Source organism: Lepisosteus oculatus, chromosome 28 (assembly GCF_040954835.1).
Source record: "Lepisosteus oculatus isolate fLepOcu1 chromosome 28, fLepOcu1.hap2, whole genome shotgun sequence".
In the NCBI taxonomy this organism is placed as follows: Eukaryota; Metazoa; Chordata; class Actinopteri; order Semionotiformes; family Lepisosteidae; genus Lepisosteus; species Lepisosteus oculatus.
In genome coordinates, this window is record NC_090723.1 from 1041859 (window position 1) to 1061785 (window position 19927).

Consider the following 19927-nt stretch of genomic DNA (forward strand, 5'->3'; position numbering starts at 1 on the left):
TGTCCCACTTTGCTCTTTAACTGATTAAGCACACACGTGACAAAGGCTCAGAGAAAAGGTTGCTTCGGGAGAGCCTCTAAGTTTCCTCAAGACTTAATGCAATTGCTCATGTTCATTTGGAGCCTTGGGTTTTGCTGAGTCATTATCAGAATATTCTTGAGCAATACAGGATTGGGTACTAGAGAGGTGCTTTACTCTTCGGCTGACTCAGTGTGAATCAGTCACAGCTTCAAGAACTCCATCTAATAATAGCCTTTACTTCACAATTCATGTGCTTATCTCTTGTGTCCCTGTACAACTCTCACAACTAACTGCTTCTCCTTTGTCACGGGCTGTTCCATACTTCTTCATGTGTGATATCAGTGTACATCTGAGGAGGTCTTCATAAATACCGAATTCAGCTTTTACATTGAACATGGCATTCTTTTCTGTTATTGACTTAAACATTGAGAAATTGATTACTGTCTCTAGTAAAATGTGTTTTTGCATGTGAAGGTAAACTAAAGTTCAAACACTTTGTTATGACGTATTGTAAATTGAATATGAGTCCCACACACCAAGTAAGTTTTTATCAGCTTCCTTAAACATTTCTCTGCCCTTGGCAAATAAAAAAAAAAACTATGCCATGAAACCGGTGTCCAGTCCAGGGTGTGTCCTGCCTTGCACCTGTTGCTTACTGGAATAGGCTGTGGCTCCTCTGCAGCCCTGAATTGGACCAAGCAGTTAGAAAATGGGTGGATGAACTAAGCAGAAACATGATGCCAACAAACCAAACTCTGTGTGGCATTTTTTTCTGAGTATTATTCTCACCCATTATGATATCTTCTGTGATCAAATGGTTAAAAAAGACAAATATTAATCCTATATATATGGATTAGTTTTATCCAATTTTTTTCAAAAATATTGGGATTGATACTCAGAATTTGAATTCACAATACCAATGTGGATCCACCCATTCTTAAGAACTGCAACCAAGCATATTTGTTACTGAGGGTCGTCAGCGGGGACCCCAGCACTATTCCTGCTGAGCCTGGCGTCGGCGGGGAGTAGGCAGATACCGTTATGGAAGATCCAGAATGGACTTCATGTCACTGTGAGATAGAGCAGGACAGAGCAGAAACAACTAAAGACATTGTTATTCATCCCAGGGATGCTGGACACACAGAGTAAGATGAACACGAATATGTAGAGCTGTATAAGGTAGTGAATAGTAATCAATCATTTATTCATCATTTTTCACCCAAAAACGTGCCAAAGTCCTGCACTACCAAACAGGCTAGATGAGCCGAATGCCCTAGTCCCATTTCTAAACCTTATGCTCTTGTCTTGAAGAGCCAAATAGTCAGTTTAATGTCTCATCACCTCGTATACCACACTGTCATTCATACATTTTCTATCCGCTTAATCCACTTCAGGGTTGCAGGGCAGCTGGAGTCTATCCTGGTAGACAACAGGCAGGAAGTAGGATACACCCTGGATGGGGTGCTAGTCCATCGCAGGGCACAGACAGACAAACCAGGGCCGGTTTCTCCCTTGAAGTGCCAACTTGTTCTGAGGTTGATCTCTAGACTGCCTGCCTCTCTAGTCTAGTAACTATTGTTCTTTAATGCTATTTTTGTGTACACGGCACAGCACATGTTGCTTAAACAGCTACATCAGACTAGTGATAAAATGGGGCAAAAAAAACTCTTCTTTTTTATAGCGGAATTTTAATATTTTGGCTGGGGATTTAGAATGAATCATTATGCCTGTGTATCGCTTGTCTGTTGCCTTAATGATGATTAACAGATCACTGCCTGGCTGGTGATTAGCGTGTGACAGTGGAGGTAACACTTCCTGGTCTTTTCCAATCAGAAATCTTCTTCCTTCTGAGTTCAAGGAGGAAGGACTGAGTGCATAAGGACATTGATTAGACTCCTTAAGACAAGAGTGGACTTGTCCCCTATACATACATGCATAAACAGCCAGAGGTTGAAAAACAGCGTCTTCTGATTCTACAGAAGTCAAAAGAAGACTTTTTACTCCGTTGTCCTAACAACTGTGAAAATAAATCAAAATAAATGTTTAGCTGATTCATTCAATTGTTAATGAAATTTCTAGCATGTCTGACAGTTTTGTGTGGTTTGTGTTGTGAAGTAATTTTAAGATTGTGAGCATATAAAGTGAAAAACAATCACCAGTCTCTTATCAAGGAATTAAGTAAGTGTGGCATGCTGAAGAAGTGCTATTTTAACATTTGGGTTTTCTTTTATTCTGAAGGAAACGATTATAGTATTAGTTCTCAGTGTAAATGGATTAAAATCTCCTTTATTATATCTCCGTAATTTATTGTTCAATCCATGAATATCATGTTAAAGTATGAGGGATTGTTCTTTGCATAAAATCTTTAGAGACTATAATTACAGCTCTGCAATCAAAGAACAAAGCAGTCTTTTCATTTATCATGTTCAAGGCTGACATGTAAGTCACACTTTAAAGCACACATTATCATGATTGGCTTTGTTTTTGACTCGATTTCTTTAGAAGCTGTTTTTAAACAGATGGTATAAAAGTAATGAATGATAACTCTTTTTGTGTTCAATTAAAATTCATGTTACATCTGGTTCTCTGCATGTTCATCACACCCAACCCACATGACTGCAATTTTTTAACCTTGTCCCTGATTTCAGATATAGAACATTTTTCTGACAGTTTTCTAGCTAAAAGAATTACATTTATTTTGCTTTTCAGTGTAAAACTGCTATATGTAAACCTTTGGGAAATGTTCAAAATTCAGATGACTGCAATCAAGTATTCCGAACAGAAGTTCAGTTCTGGCATATGCCCATAACTGAACCGGAGGTATGGCTTGTGGGTGTGAAGACTGTTATGATCTGTAGGATTTTCACAGTTTCAAGCAGTTTCTCTCTTCTGATCAGAATAGTTTGAGCCTTGTAATGTGATTGGTTTCCAACTTCGATGGCATCTGGGATCTTGTATTTCTTTAATACACAGCTTGGCAATGATGGCTGTTTTCACAGCAGTGGTACCATAGCAGTGATGTTTGTATTTCTTGTAATTGACCACCATCATACTGTTGAACAAATACACTGAGGTTATACTGTTAAACTCAGGTGATGAGTCAAGTGCAGGCAGCGATCACAGAATAACAGGGTAAAAGAATGAATTTATGGCACAGGTGTGGTCTATTTCTGGATTTTCTGTCTTCCTCCTTTCAATAATTTTATGACTGGAGGAATTTAAGGGCAGGGACCAGTCTTACACAATAAAACAACATCATTAGTGACGTGCTGCAACACAAAGTTCCTTTTCACTTAGCACTCAGAACTGTCTACATTGAGTACTATAAAGCTGGAATTTGAACAACATCTTTTCAGTGGGTTTGGAATCTCTTGATTCCAATTGACTGGAAAAAGAGAAAAATATCATCATAATGTCACAAAAAAGTTTATTTTACATTTCCACAAAATCTTTAATATTTTGCTGAGAGTCTGAATAAAATAAGACAAATGCCAAAGGATTAGAGTAAGTCTTTATTGTTTTATTTCCCTGAACAGCTTTAGCATCTTCACAACCAAATAGTATAAAATCTGTATTGATTTAACGGTCCACGGGGGTGCTATTCACACACACCTGTGCTAACTAACTGTCTTGCAGTAAAGTACAAAAGTAACATTTTAGCCCATATCCTCATACTTGTTGAACAATTCATGAAAGTAAATTGAAAAGTTGAAATTGAATTTCAAATTCAATTCAATATTTCAAATTGAAAAGTGATTTGAAATATGAACTAATCTGACAATTCTGACTTTCAATGTAACCAAACAACGTTTTCAAATTTTAAACAATGTATTCATCTTTATTTTGCACAACTGTTCCAAGGAAATAAAAACAGCAGTCAGCATTCATGCATGAGATGAGTAGTTTCTGGATATGGTGTACTCAGGGACAAGGAGCATTGATTCTTAGATACCACATAATATTTCTTCAGAAGGCTGTCACCTCCTCCCTTCACAATTCTGTGCTTTCAGACACAGGGTGTGTTTCAGTATTACATTCCTGAACAATGGATTATTGCTGAGAAGAAGTTGTATTTTCTTGTTACACCTGTTTCCAAGCTGGAAATGGTCCAATGGTGATTTAATTTAACCAATTGTCCTATTTTTCCTTCATTTCAAAATGTATTCATTGAAGTATTGTGTTTCTTAGAAACATCTTGCGAGAAGTATATTTGTCCCAAGGGACATACTGTATGCCCCAGCTGACTTTGCAGGAATTACAAATTCCAATTTAATGCTACACCTCGTCCTCAAGAAATGCACAGAGTTCACCATGTTTCTGCCACTTTTCTTATTAAACTCATCATCATTAAAGTATTTTTTTATATTTGTGCCTTTCTAATCAAAATGTCCTGTAGAAAAAATTAATTAATAAACAATCTATAGTTTGATTTTCATAAGAAGGCTGAACATATGTCATTTACTGAAAAGAAAGGCTTTCCTGTGTCACATGGCACATTCACAGCCTGACATCATTCTTCTGTACAGCAGGACATATGGAGCACAACTCCAAGGCGCTATATGATTTTTTTCTCTTTTGATCATGTGGTGGCTCAGTGTTACCTCTGACATTTTCTCTTCTTTCTGTCTCTTAGTGTTAGAGAAAAGCCGCAGTGTGTGGTACTGACTGTCTTATCACTGGGACTAATAGTTTATCTGCTGCCATGGAGTTTGAATTTGACTGTGACCTGCCAATGGCCAACAATGCACCACTGTGCATAGGAGTCAAATCACCTGCTATCGAGTAGTGGTTTTTTTTTTACTTTGAATATTTAGCAAATAATAAAGTGGAGCAGTTTTCTTATTTATTGGCTGTTAATTGTGTTTATTGAAAAAATGACTTACTGGGACAGAATATTTGCTGAAACGTTTTTACTAAGGGTGTGGTTGCCAGATGAGAGCTGTCCTGGCTCCTCAGAAGTGAGGATGGAAGCACATGCAATCCTTTAAAAGGCTGAGGCTGTGCCATTTCCAATAACCATCTATCCATTTTCTGACTGCTTTATCCAATTCGGGGTCGCAGGGGAGCTGGAGTGTATCCCAGCAAGCAACGGGCGCAAGGCAGGGTACGCCCTGGGTGGGATGCCAGTCCTCCGCAGACCAGACACAAACACACTCACTCACACCAGATCCATTTTTTCCAGAAGCCAATTAACCCACCAGTATAAACCAGAACACCTGGAAGAAACCCATGTGAACATGGGGAGAACATGCAAATTCCACACAAACAGAACGCCAGGTCCCCAGAATTGAACCAGGGCCCCAGAGCCACAAGGCAGCAATGCTGACCCCTGCGTGACCATGCTGCCTGACTGAGCTATTTGCCTGCACTTTTTGTTTGTGATTTGATGTTTTAAACGCTGGAAAGATGGAAACCACATCGAACAAAGTCATTTCACTAGGCCTGCTTTATGCCATAATTTAAATTTAAATCCATTCTTACCTTTACTAAATAAGTAGAATCTGCATCTTTATGTGAAAGGGACTTGTCTTGTTTCTTAATTGGTAAGGCTGGTGTTTGCTAGATTAAACGCAAATGCATGCAATTTGTGAAATACATTTTTAAGAAGTGTTTTCAGACATAGACATATTGAGTTTCATGGACTCGGTTGACTTCGTAGAGTATCCTTCCTATGGTACAGAAAGTCCTGCTTGCCTTGATCTTCTCCCTCAGTCCTCACTGCCAGATAAAAACTACCTGATGAACTGATCTTTAGGCACAGGTATGTGTATCTGGTTGTGTGTACCAATGCGTTGTTCTGCAGTGTGAAGTGGCACCTGTTTCCCTGAGATCCCTCTTTCTTCTGGAAAACCATGACTGGTTTTGTCCAGATTGACTGTCACTGTCCCGGTCTGACAATACTGCTCCAGCAGTGCCAGGCTCTCTTACAGGCCCTGTTCTATGGACAACAGCAGGACCAGGTTATCAGCATTAAGCAGGAACTACACTGTCATGTCTCTTATCTAACTGTACTGTTCCCTGAACTCCACAAGCGCAGATTAGATTACAGATCAGATCAACTCGTATACAGACATGGTTTGAACCTTTAAATTCCAGGAGCTGAATGATAAAGCCAACACATGCATATCATAAAGGTCTGTGATGTATGATCATAAGAATATAAGAAAAGCCATAGATGAGAGACCATCTAGCTATTTCTTGAGAGAGAAAAAAGGATCACCTTACAAAAAATCGGGTTCCATATTCTCACATTGTGCAGAAGTACCTTGTGTTCTCACTTTGAAATGCACTTCCACACAGTTTTCACTTGTGTTCTCTAATTTGTTTCCTCATTGATTTTTAAAAAAGGTTTCACTTTGTCAGTTTCATTCAGTCACATGTTTGAGAACCAAAAGAAATTGAACCTTTTGTGTTTTTAAAAATGACTAATTATGAGTTAACCTAGCCCATACTACCAACCTTGTACAAGAGGCATAAGCAACAAACACACATCCTCCAAACATGCAAAACATCCACCTATCTACCTCTCACAGCACAAGGGACATGGGATCACGTAGTACTGAGGCATCGAATGCGAGACTGGTGGTTTCTGAATCCCTAGTATTGCTGCTCAAACTGATAAAAAATCCAGGAAAGTACTGTATTGGCAAATTAAACTATGGGAGAACTTCAATCCAGCAGCAAACGCTCTCTTGTACAGCTTTTATTTAAACTTAGTCATTCTCCTTGGGGTGAATGAGTGTCTTTCCAGTAAGGAACAGGAAGACAGCAAACACGGCATCACGGACTGCCCCTCACAAGATTCTGAACGAATGAATAACCCGTGTAAATCTTAACCAGGGGTTTGTATCAAGTAACCTTCACGCGCTCACACCCTAATAATTAACCTCAGTAAAAGTTGTTGGGAAACGTAAAATCAGAAGGCGTGTTACAATGAGTTCCTTCACTGCTACACCATTCTGCATTTCATTAGTTGATTCGGTAAAAAGAATATATGATTTTGTTGGGCTGACAATTGTATCCAAAGTGACATGCGTTTTCTCTTACTAGTGAATTGTACAAGTTTAGCATTCGTCGGTTTAAGTTATACGGTTTTACCTTATAACTTACTGCTTCCCCAAATAGAATAAAAGACGAAAATGATGCGTCGTTATAAAAGCTTACCACCCCCGTGTCTAATACCCTCTAAACACACCGTGCGTCTCATACACAGAACGCTTGTGATGTAAATAGCAGATCCAGTAATATTCGGTTAAATATTTTTAGTTTCGGCATTTCGGCTCAAAACCTTGCTGTCTGAGACCACACAACATCAAAATGGTTTTATTACGCATTTAGCAATGGGCGATGATAATCCTTTGAATATCACAATACAGGACACCGGTTGTATTCAGTGGAATACGTGTAGTTCACTCATCCACAGGGTCGCATACGATATTTTCATTAAAAAATAAATAAAATTCTCAACATATAAAACGTCCAACACCATGCTCTAAATATTACGGTAAAAAACCTAAATCTGTAAAACATTTTAACCTTCTCTCGTGAGACACGTGCCGCACGCTCAGGCAACTTTGCATTGATCACATTGTATTTTGGGGTAGTTTTGTGTTCGAACACAATGGTACTCATCTGTGGTGATTAACACATACTGTTACAAACAGAATATAATCTTTTATACTGTACATAATTTATGTTTTTTGGCTACCTGCATGTAACGCTCTGTACATTGTACGTTGCAATACCACCTGCCAGCTCTAAATCATGTGTAACTCTTTTTGAAGTCCCTTTGCAACTTCTGCACAATGAGCTTGTCGTCTTTTTTTTTGTTTGGTATCCTATCTGAACATTATTAATTTACAACTTATACACAAACCTTGACCATTGATAGAAATTAAGAAGAGAAGAATTGAAATCACCGGATGTTATGTGAAAATTGCACCGTGGACCAGAACGAAGTCTGTTCGAACATGATGTTCAAATAAGAAAAAGACATCGCTGATCTAGGAGCCAGAGAAGATACAGCAGGTGCGTTCCTGGATGTCCAGCACTGACAGGCTGAAAGCACGTTTTTAATCTTGTATAGAGGCTGCAGGGAACCTGAATCTGACAATTAGACATCCTCAAAGGCCTTAAACTTAAATCTACCGAGCTTCCTAATAGTGAAGCACAAACCAGACGACACAAATGGAAATTGTGCGGAAGAGCATTTAAACCCCATTAAGTATGCTGGGTATTTCTTTCACTCTTAAGGTTATGCATAGTTTACCTTAAGTAATTGTGATAAAACTTTTCACGATTTTGCTTAATGACAAGCTTATTTAACTCTAACACTATTTTAACTGTATTAATAACAGTCAAAGGTATTATAATAGTACCAGACACTATTTGTAGGCTTCATATGTGTGTACATTGTATTTCCTGATTATGTCTAAGATGTTTGAGTTTTGCACGGCAGTGTAAATAAATAATATTTATTTTAACTTTCAGTAAATCCGAAATTAAATTTTAGATTTATTTAATTGGTTTGCATCATTTACTCATTTAAACGTCTTGCTTATTTCTTATGACTGTCACAAAGTACAGTACTTTAAATTGCATTTCCATAGTTGAATTTAAAACAACTATTAACATAGCAGATTGAAAGTCGGAATAAGACTAAATTATACAATTAGTGAGTGGACAGGTCTTTAAGCGAGATATAAAAAAGGTGACAGCTGCAGAGACTCAAATGGATTAAGGCAGCGAGACAGTCTTGCACACAAGAAGGCTCTATTGCCCACCTCGTGTTTTAACAGTAAAAAAGAGGCCAAAAAAAAGAAAGTCAGTTCTGTTCTGGTGTTACAGTAGAAGCCAGTGCAAATTACAGTGGATGGGAGTTATATCCTGATTCAGAGGACCTCCTATGAGCAAGTTGTGGACATAGTGAAGCCAGTCTGGTACCTTAGAAGACAGCCCTGTGAGCGAGGAGTTACAGTTTTCCAGTCTTAATTAATTTTTTATTGTACTGGATTTTGTCAGGTGAGTGAAGTGCAAACAATTTCTCGTTTATTGTACCCATCAGGAGATCCTTTTACGCGGGAAGTTATCTGACCGCACGACCCGGAGTCCGGAGTCTTGACCACTGTTTCAGGCCACTGAAACATCAGCAGTAGAAGAAGAAACCAGGGTACGAGCACAATGACGCAGGTGGAAGATTATTTCACTGACATTCCCGACAGCACACGTCAAAAGTCACAGGATATACCGAATTCTTTTCGGAAACGATTTAACACTTATTTTTTCAGATTTTGATTATTAAAATGTATTATTTTGGTTGGGGTATTTTTTGGACGAATTAGAATTCGCACTGTAGCATTATATACCCTCTGAGTTGTAGTCGTCATTGAAATGGACAGCCGAAACTTTGTTGAGAGTTGTCCACGAGTTTCTAAAAAGCTACAGATACTAACTCCACGTATTTGATGAAAAATATCGTTTGCGATATTTTTACATCTGATCATTAAAAAGGGAACCTCTAGGATCACTATATGCTTTCATACCTTACAGCTTTTACATCCCGTTTCAATTAGCTTTTTAACTAATCATAAATGCGTATTTTTCAGGGCTATAACAGTTAAAACATTGTTTTGTTTTTAACGAAGAACCCCAGGCATCTTGCCTGATAAGCGTTATAGTGAGCCCATATTATAATTATAATTATAATACTAATACTAATTATGCTTGGTTAAATGTCTATAGCTTTACTAAAATATTAAATTAAAAAATAAAAAGAACAATTAACTCGTTTTCCATGCAGTCATAGCCTTCGCTATTTAAGGTTAACCTGTTGAACGTCACTAGTTTATTATTGACTCTTATGGTAATATTCAACACGAATTTAAAAAGCTCCCTTTGACACAGTTCTGTGTCGACCTCTCTTGAATTAAAAAAAAATGTTGTTTTCTTCTCATTTAAAGGATGCATATTGAATCTCATTTTCTAAAACGGCTACAGTACATTGCCTCCAGTGTGGAGACAGAGCTGCGCCGGTTGCGCTTCCAGGTCCCGCCCCAGCGAGGTGTGGCCACTCTATAACCGCTAGGAACCCGCTGAGGCCAGCAGACAGAAACACCTGGGTCAGTGCGCCGGAACTCCGCAGAAACTTTCGAGAGACGTGAAACCCGAAGAGTCCCAGAGACCACCTTTCAGCCTCTCGAGTCCCGAAGGTTTTTGTTTTCGCTCCATTGAACGCAAACATCTAAGGAGCGGCGGTGATTTGTGCGTCTCGTCGTTTTGCCAGGCTGTGAAAATGATTCGGCTTCAGCATCTTGTCTTGTGTTGGCTCGTAACCACGTCGTTGGCACAGACGGACACTACAACTGAAACGGGTAAGATCCTTACTTCTGGCTATTGATGTGTAGCTTGGAAAACAGCGAGACAGCTGTGAAAGACCCTTTATCTGACAAATCAACCTAAAAGTACAATTTATCTGATATTCATTTATCAGTAAGTGCAGTACATAGGGCCCCCGAGCAATGATTATTCTAGCCAGCTGGGCATTATATAAGCATAACTACTGTTACCCCGATGTTGCTGTGCAGTAAATGTATTTGAAGACCATTACACTATTTCCATTTATTCCATTTGTGTTGAATGGTTTAAAAAATGTGCCGAAGGTTCTCTCCTGAATACATAACGCTCCCTTGAAGGCTGTTTTGTAAGCTCTTTTTCGGAATATTGTTGGAGTGACTCATTGCCGTTTTCATAGCAACGGCAACACTTGTCAGTGATTCACTTAATCGGAGCGAAAAAAAAAAGGGTTTCTCCAGCGATACATCCAGAATAGAATATATATATATATCCACAACAGTTTAATACCTCGAATTCTAAAAATCGCATGTCAGGAGTTCTGGGACTGATGAGGGGGGATATATCTAACATTCGTGCTGATGGAAAGTTGCATGAACTAACAGCGCTTTGAAGTGGCAGAAAACCACCACCCAAGATAACGGGAGTTTTCCACAGAGCCGGCGGTTCAGCCCGCGACAGAGTTGTTCCCTGTTTCCTGCAATATCCAGACCAAACTAATGGGCTTAGCACTCACTGAGCCATATACCCCAGAATAGAAAGAAGGTCAAAACCTGACGCGGGTCAACCAAGAGGAAAAACGTTTCTTGAAGCGATAACGCTCCCCGAGGTCTAGGTGATGATTTTGCAGGAGCGCGTCTTTGGATCTGATGAGAAAGTTGAATTAAGATTAATAAGCGTTCGGTTCCGGCGTAAATGTTCAAGGGCGACTTTGTTATTTTGAAATTCAAAATGTTTAACATTGCCTAGAGAACAGTCGATCCTGGTCGGTCCCAGGCGTACGCGTTGTCTCCGCAGAGCAAAACGGTGTGAATCAGGAAGCAGACGCAGGACTCGACAGGGAGCCGGGGACAGATTTCAGAGCGACTCAATCATGATTGAAAGTGCCGTAAAACAAACTTCTCCTCCCCCCGCAAACAAACCGCGTTGCACTTATATTCTGTAAAACAGTTCTGTTCTGTACAAATGCTTTGCCCGTAACTGTGTAATACATCATGTCAAAAGAGCTAGTGATAACTCGATGTGTAAACTGTCAATTTGCCTCAGAAAGCTTCCGCCCTCTACCGCATGTCATCTTTCCACGAAAGCGTCAGCGTCAGGCCCTGTCTGATGCTTAGAGGGAAGCTGCAGGATACGGTAGCTTCTCAGTGTTATGTTTAGTGTATGCAGGGGTCACAGGCTGCTCATTGTAATATGGCACAACTCACTGACTGCTTACGTTTATTCATGAGTGTCGACATACCAGTCTAGTTTAGTATAGCTCATCAAATCGTGTCGACTTCTGAGCCCAGAAGTACGGGCCTTCCGTGGCACAAAATGCTCACACTTTATCCAGCGTACTATTTTTGTCCCAGAGAGGTATAAACGCAGGGACTACACGTCTCAAGGTGTTGGGTGCTGTAGGGCGACGCAAGGACAACAGGTCCATTACAGCGAAGCGAAATTGCGAATAGATTAGAATATATAAGGGTCAGTGTTATCGAGGTGTAAAATACGTAATATGTATACCTTTGGTGTGTTCTCCTTGCATATCAGTATTAGTATAGTTAAATCTTTGGAGAGTATTGCGCAACGCGCCCATCAAAGAGGAGAAACATTTGTACTGTAGTTAATGATTAGTTACGCTTAACTCCTTCAGAAGGTACTTGACGAAGACTAGACGAGTTCCACAGTTTGGAATTTAGGAAGCGCAATGGCACAGTCGTGTCATTAATGGACACAAAAGGCAGGGGATGTCGCAACTTTCCGGCTCAATTTATCTTTTCATAATTGAGGTTCTATTTTAAGTTTATCACTATCTTTAGCGAAATATGTATGTCATATTTCTCACAATAACAGAAGGAATAATTAATTGATATATAGCCCAATTTTGTTTAGAAGTTTAGAAGTGTAGAAGACTTAACAAGAAGAATTCATTGAAATGTATTTTCATATAGTTTTTAACGAAATACTACCTGTTTCGTTAGCAGGTGACTGTTTAAAGGCTTGCGCTTAACTTTTGTTGGTAAGTCAGACCTTTTCTACAAACAAGACCTCAAGTGTCGCCCATCATACTGCCCTATTTTTTAAAAATAATTAGGCCCAGGTTGACATAAAACTGACTCATTAAATTCAAAAGACTTCTCTAGCTGCGTCGCAAAATAGTTAAAACGTCGGTGTTAATTTCTTCCCGATTACAGCTCTTTGACAGCTGGTGCGTGGAACCAGTCCAGAGAACACATGCTAATTAATCACATCACGTCGTTTGAAGAGTCTAAGAAACGACGGAAAAAGGGCGACAGTTAATATTTGCACAGATTCTGCGAATCTATAGGAAGCCCGAGGCTCACTTGTAAAATCTTTTCAGGAGTCACGTGAAATGTGAGCCCGGAGAAAGGAGGGTTTCGGTTCTGATACCTGGCCCCTGAGGAGCTGCTGGCTCTTGATCTGAGAAAGTCATGTCGTCACCTGAGGAGTTCAGTGTTGTCTCGGAAATGCGATATGCACTGGAATCCCGCATGCACGAATGGTCTATACCAGTGGGAAACGGCTTGTGTAAGAGGAGAAGGAGGAAATTATACAGGTAGCGGATCCTCACTCGATGGGTTCCCATCGTTAAGATTGAAAAAGGATTGAATACTAAGAGATGACGTTCTTTTGTGCGAGAAGAATTTAATCCTAATTTGCATTTTAAAAAGGCTGCACAAGAGTGCTCGCCTGATGCTTCTCATAGAAACGGCTTCTATTAAATAACACTGATAGTCCATTACGCCTACCTTTCACTGAGTCAGGCTGTCGTGGAGGAGCGAGCTAAATTATTGGAAGCTCAGGAAGAAAGTGTCCTGTTTTGTGTTTTAAACCGCCCCTTTAAGGTGTGATTACAAACAAAAGCCAGCTCCTAGAGAGGAGATGCGATTGCTCTCACACATCTCACACATAAGAGACCATAAACACTTGGAGATCGGGCTTTCAACAGCCTTTTTGGAACAAAGGAGTTTTATTTACACAGAGTAGGGAACAAGGAAGATGGCTCCATTGGGCAGGCCAGCACTTTCTTGTGGGGGTACTGCGATGGTGGCTCAGATCGAATGATTGACCCATCGATTGAATAACAAGATAAAAGGGATGCCACAAGCAAATACTGCCAGCATTTGGTTGGAATGGCAGGTGCTATGGACAGCACATGCAGTTTGAACCCTTTTCCTCTGTAGATGGTGTTTGGCTGCAGGTTTAATTTTCTCCTGCAAGCTGGCTGATGACAAGGGTCTCTCTAGTCCTGAGCAAAGGAGGTAGCAAGCGAACTTCGTCACTGCTTCATGCTCAGCGATGAAGGAGGTGGCTAGGGGCTCAGGTGGAAGTAAAAACAGATGTGATTAGGATTGGAAACAGGAGGTGCTCTTTTGGAAAAAGGCTAGTGGGATGTCTGAAACAAACTCCCCGGTTTGTTTCAGTTGAAGCTGACTCCTCTGCTTTATACAGTAGCTCTTCTCTCTGCATGTTGCCTGAGTGAATTCGCTCACTGAATGTCAGCAGCTGCCTCTGAAACAGCAGAGCAGTGCTGAGCTGGCAGTCTTCCTCCACATGCAGTGGGATTACTGTGTGCCTCAGGAGGGGTAAGCTTGTTCTGTAACCGGGAAGTACATGGAGATGACCACAGATTTAATAGGATATTATAGAGTCGCCTCGGCAAACACAGGATTTTAGCAGGTGCCATCTGTTACCTGGCATTAAGTCCGCATTACAAAGGACGGCAGATAAGCAGGTCTTATTTGCTCTGCAACAGAGTGCAAGGTAATTATAATATGTACATTTTACTAAAGGCTTACTATTCACTTTTCAAAACAGCAATGCTTTTAAACACTGATCCTCAAGTACCTCTGCATCTGCTGGCTTTTACTCAAACTGAGCTCTGGATTACTCAGTCGAACCCTGAAACTAATAATGTGCTTAATTAGAGCTGGTTTAAAATTTGCTCTTAATAGTAAGTTATTTAAATTGTCCTGCCTAGTGGCTAACAGGGAGTTGGAGTTGCAGTCGCTGAGAACAAGGAGCCCAAGTTTATACGAGGGCTGAAGCACAAAGAGGGTCAGTCAGTGGTTCAGGTTGACACAGAGAAATTCAGTGCCAGGCTCAGGACTTGAATTAGAGAACTCCTGGTAGCAAGACCTCTATCTCAACCACCGGCCCACGTAGCTGCTCTCTGTAACTTTTGAAGAGTTTTGACTAACATTTTCTTTTGTGTTGTTAACTGGAGTGGCCAACCCTGGACTGGAAGAGTTACACTTTGGCAGCTTGGAGAATTTTATTAAGGAATGTCCAACTCTTAAGTGACTATAAGGGGACTTTATTAATAGCATATTCAGAATCCTTAACAACGCCATTTCCATGGAATTCTTCAGACACAACTGTGAAACACAAACCTGAGTGCACCAGTGGAAACTATGGGAGGGGGGTGTATTGGAGAGAAGGAGACAGTTTTCAAACAAAGGGATGTGGATTTTAAAACAATTCTAGGGCCTGCTCCAGAGGTTCACTTCAGGCCCATGGAGAAAGGCAAAATTAAGAAACACCAGTGAAGCCTAGTCAATAAGTGTTTCAGAGGTAGGAGGAAACATGAGCACCTGATGGAAGCCAAGTGAATGTGAGATTAACATGCAGACTCCTCACAGACAGCCGCCAAAGACCAGAATCTCACTCGGGAGCCTGTGGGGGATGTTAGACATCATGTTGCCCTTGTTGTCAAAGAAAGAATCACGAACACCCTGCGGCTCTGAAAAACCATGAATAAATGAATATACATTGATCAGAAAACTGGTATTTTAAACCCTCCGGATGGTCTCACTCAAGGACCAGGATTGATGAAAGTATATATTCTCTCTTTTACAGTACAGTAAAAGAGACTATTCGTTATGTATTCTAACGTGTTATATTGTGTTAGGCAGAAACATCTTTGGGGATATTAGGTGGCAGCATTACTCAACTGAACTCATTAGAAACAAAATGTCAAATAAAACAACTTGCAAACCAGACTTTGTTTTTTATGTACTGCAAATTATGTCTTCAGTCTTTATGATTGATTCTAATTCTGATGTATTTCTGAAATAAAATACCACAAACATGCACTCCATAAAGCAAACGTGAAAAAGTAAGGAGCCATTTAGACGAAAGGAGAGTCTAACGCCTAAATCAAGCCAAGGGCTGTGGATCACTGATCCTGTCTGTCAGTCCTGAAGGCTGGGCAGTCTGGTTCCTGTTCATCAGCACCTGTCTTGAATGGCATCCAGACCTCCTGATAGGAATAACCTTGCCTCCTGGATCCTGCGGAGACTTAACAGACCTGAGCGCCGCATTGTTGCACCCTTATCTGTCATGTGGGCAGTACAAACAGCCACAGGAGGCCATTGCTTCCAGGGGCCCTCTTTTAGACAGCCAGGGTGCCCTCCAGCAGAGTGTTTCAGCCACTGTCCTTGGTGGGGCTCCTTGCTTCAAGCATGAAATGGGGAATCCCCCTTTTTCCTTATGGAACAGCTGCAGAACTTGGTGTACGGTCTGCAGCTGCACCTGCTGGCCTGACAAACATGTCTCTGGAAAGGGGATGCATTTTGTAAACATCAGTATTAAGAGACTTTGAAAAACACAACTTTTGGTTTCGATGATTTCATTAGATAAAGTTAATCGAGGAAAAATAAAAAAAACCGGAACTTGGTTTAATGCTTCTGGTTCACAGGGAACTTTCAATAAAACACAATAACAGAAGTACCTTTTTATTTATGACACAAAAGATATTCACTAACATGGTGTTTGTGTCACCACTTAGGATATATGTTAGAATCATGAAAAAAAAAGCATGCACAACTGCTAACCGAAAGTGTAGGCTACTACTACTATGTAGGTGATGAAGGAAGTTAATGTCTTTAAGCCTGGTTGGAGAGAGACATCAGCCGGTTATCTTTGATGTTTGACTATAAAAATATAGCCTCCAGCCATTCCTAGAAACAAAGGAAATGGAACTTCTGCTTAATGACATCCTGTAACAGTATCTCTAACTACTGCCAAAATTAACATCAGGGTGGACATGCAGAGAGTGCACCACAGCCCAGCCTGGATGAGGGGCTATCTGGGGGGGGTGAGTGATTCCTGAGGCCGATTCCTGGACTGGCCTCTCCCCGGAAACTGAAAACTCCATGACTCTGCCTGCCCCGAGTTTAAAACACACCGCTGGGACCAGGAAGGGAGAAGGAGAAACCACTGAAGTATGTGAGGCGGGCACACAGTAACAAGTTCTGCCTGAGCCCATGCCCACTTTGAGATGGCACTGATTAGTTTCCACAATACCCCATTTTAAAAGCCAGAAGTAAATCTACTGATGGCTGTTCTGCTTTAACAGTTTCAGATGGCTGAACTGCCTCTTGTCTGATGGTTCATGTGATTGATTCATGTTCCTCTGAGGTGGAGAACAATGCGCTTTTACGTGGGACTGAAAATGTCACCTACAGTTTCTGTTACTGTAGTAGGTTTTACAGCAAAGCCCACAGCCAAAAAAAACAAAAAGTAGAAAAGAAGATAAATGTAATTTTACAAATACAGATGCAAGGTCAAAGCACTTAACCTATTAGCAGTAGGCGTGAGTGGGTTTATTTTGTACTTATGATAAGAGTAATGTTTAACCCCGCCGCGAGTTTAAAGGACTGTATTTTCAGTCTTTCCTAGCCTCACCTTGAGTTGTCCTAATGACTGCACATTGAAGTCTTTTTTCTATAAGCTGTTTTTCTAAAACTATTGATCTATTGCAACACTTTAGTGTTGGTGACAACTGGCCCTGGTTGGGTTCTAATGGAACCACTATAACGTTGATTTGCTGTCTGGACACTGGTCACAAAAGACCTAAGTTCTCCCAGCAAACAACTTTGGAAAACACCTTCTCGAAGGCAATTGTCAAGAAGGTTAAGGACGAAGACGTATACAGATGCACATTCTGTTAAAAACTAAAATGAAGAAATTCTTGTGCCAAAAAATCCGGAGTATTCGGAGTGTGGAACAGTGGAGAGATTGCTCATTGTTCCCAAAGAGCAATAACAACCAGAGGGGGGACTTGTAAGCTCAGAGAATAAGCCTTTATCTTCCTTGATGAACAGAAGGATCTTGATCTTTGTGAATAAAACCAAGTATTTTAATGTAGAAGTGTTACCCTTTAACAAGGGAATTGATTTCAAGGTGTTGAGGTCTTGTCTGCAATACCCTTAGGCCACATCCCCAGAGTGGTCAATATAATCTGATTTATCCACATGGTAGTTTTTTATCGTTTCCCACAAATAAAACTAATACAGGCACACCTGTGACTACCAGTGCAATTTTAAAAAGCTTCTAATAAACCTTTACATGCTTGCCATAATAGTCCACTGAATGTTTCAGAGCAACCCAACATCTCTTTGTGTAATGAACCGTTAATGTATTATTTACTTAGCCTTGACACAAAGTTTACTTGGGCTAACAGTCTTACTGCTAAGAACAAAAGCCAGGTAATTTAACTGCGGGTGTTTAAGTAACTAGCCCTAATCCCATGCCTGTTGCAATGGAACACTTTTTGCTGCCTTTCACTCTACCTGAGTTGATGAAGAGACACTGGTGGTTTCACCCCAGTACCAGACATGCCCTCCTCACATTTTTATCTAACTTGGCTGTAGCAAAAACCACAAGACTTAAGAGTTTCTCCTGGGCTAGAGGTGGAAGCCACTGGCCCACTGTGTGACCTATTGTGAACCAGGCAGAGGGCCTACACTGTGCAGAGATTACCTGAGTTCTAGATAAGCTGTTTTACAACACTTACAGTTGTGACTGACAGTGGTGTGTTTGACTCTCTAGTTGTGGTCCACAGATGTCTGGTTGATTGGTTCTGTGTAAAGGAGTGTAGACTTGACCTAGGAAATAGGAAATTCAGCCTGGAACAGCAGTGCATTGGCAGAAGCAGAGAATTACTAGAGCTGATCCTATCTGATTTGAATATATGACATTTTTAGATATGGTCTAAATTTAGTATCTTATATGATTCATTGCAGATCAAACAATAGAAATATTGGAAACTGAGCATGACTCGAACTGTTAAGTCCTCTTAAGCTGTTTTTATGTCTTATCTAGCCTGTTTTTATTATTTTTTTCCCTAAAAAGTAGCTGTATATTTTAAATGCTAATTGGTGTCCTGTCCTGGGTATATTTCTCCTTGCGCTTGTTGCTTGCTGACATAGGCATCCACTCCCCTGTGACCCTGTGTTGGATAAAGAGGTAAGAAAGTGAATGGATGTTGTCAGTTTGTGTACTTCTGGAGTGTGAGTCATGTTGATACTGAACACCCAGACAAGTTGAAGAACTATATACAAGCATTCATTTTTACAGTCACGTATAATATTTGCACAATAATATACTGCATGTTGTATGTTGCAGAAGGACTTTCTGTGTGAGTCAGCTGTACTGATAAAGCCGGTATACTGGAACGTTTCTGTAGCTTGACTACATGCATTAGAGCACGTCTGAAAAAAGCTTCATCAGAAGAAATGCTTTGTGTTGTTACTCTACCCTTCAGTGCGGAATTAACCTTCGCTTGTTCCTCTGCAGCCCTGACACTCTGACTGTTCCTCTCTCGACTCACCTCACCTGCTTTATTTAACACTGATTAGTCAGCCAAATTTGAAAGGATATGCCTGTCTTATTTTTTTTTATAAAGCAAACTAAAACGAGTGTTATGTTAAAAGTGAAACCTAAAATAAGAAAGAACACTAAACCCCACTTTTTACTTTTGAAACGGTTCAGGTATCAAGCACAATTTGGCAAAGCCCAGACCCTTTGGCTACTTAATTGTAGATATCTTGTCCTTTACAGTACTGGAACGGTAACCTGTGAACAGGCCAGTCTCTGTGTCAGCAGTTTAATCAGACTATGGAGGTGCCTGAAGTGTGACAAAGTATTTGAGGAATGCACTCTAATCCTTCTGTGTAGCCAGGGAGGTTTCCTTGGTAACGCATGAATCTGGCTCAGGCCTTTGGTGAATTTGTAACTCCTCAATTAAAATCTCTTCAAGGTCCCTTTCTCCCTGCAACAGGCAATCTGGACATGTTTACTTCAGGTTTTATGGGGGGGATGTGGTAAAAATTTGTAACTGAGTTCAGGAATGCAGTTGCTTTGTTTTTAAAAAATAAACTGAACTTTGCTTGCAGTTCTGTTTTAGTAAAATCAAGCAGGTCACGTTTCAGTTGTGCATCTTCAGTGTTACTTTCCAGTCAGATGACTCGTTTTGTGTATAAGTTACAGATTGCAACATGGATGCCTATTTTATTTTCTCAGAAGCCCAAATGACGAGAAATTT

At 40.3% G+C, this 19927-nt stretch overlaps 1 protein-coding gene across 2 annotated transcripts in view; it reads left to right on the forward strand.

The window, feature by feature from the left end:
- Positions 1-10052: 10052 nt before the first annotated feature.
- Positions 10053-19927, forward strand: part of LOC107079266 (mucin-13) — a 39364-nt gene continuing 29489 nt past the window's right edge. Inside the window, exon 1 of one of the 2 annotated variants that reach the window (XM_069185728.1) lies at positions 10053-10391. In XM_069185728.1, coding sequence (XP_069041829.1) covers positions 10313-10391 — 79 coding nt within the window. In that variant the 5' untranslated portion in view covers positions 10053-10312. The remainder of the gene's footprint in view (positions 10392-19927) is intronic. The other variant, XM_069185727.1, reaches the window with a different exon arrangement.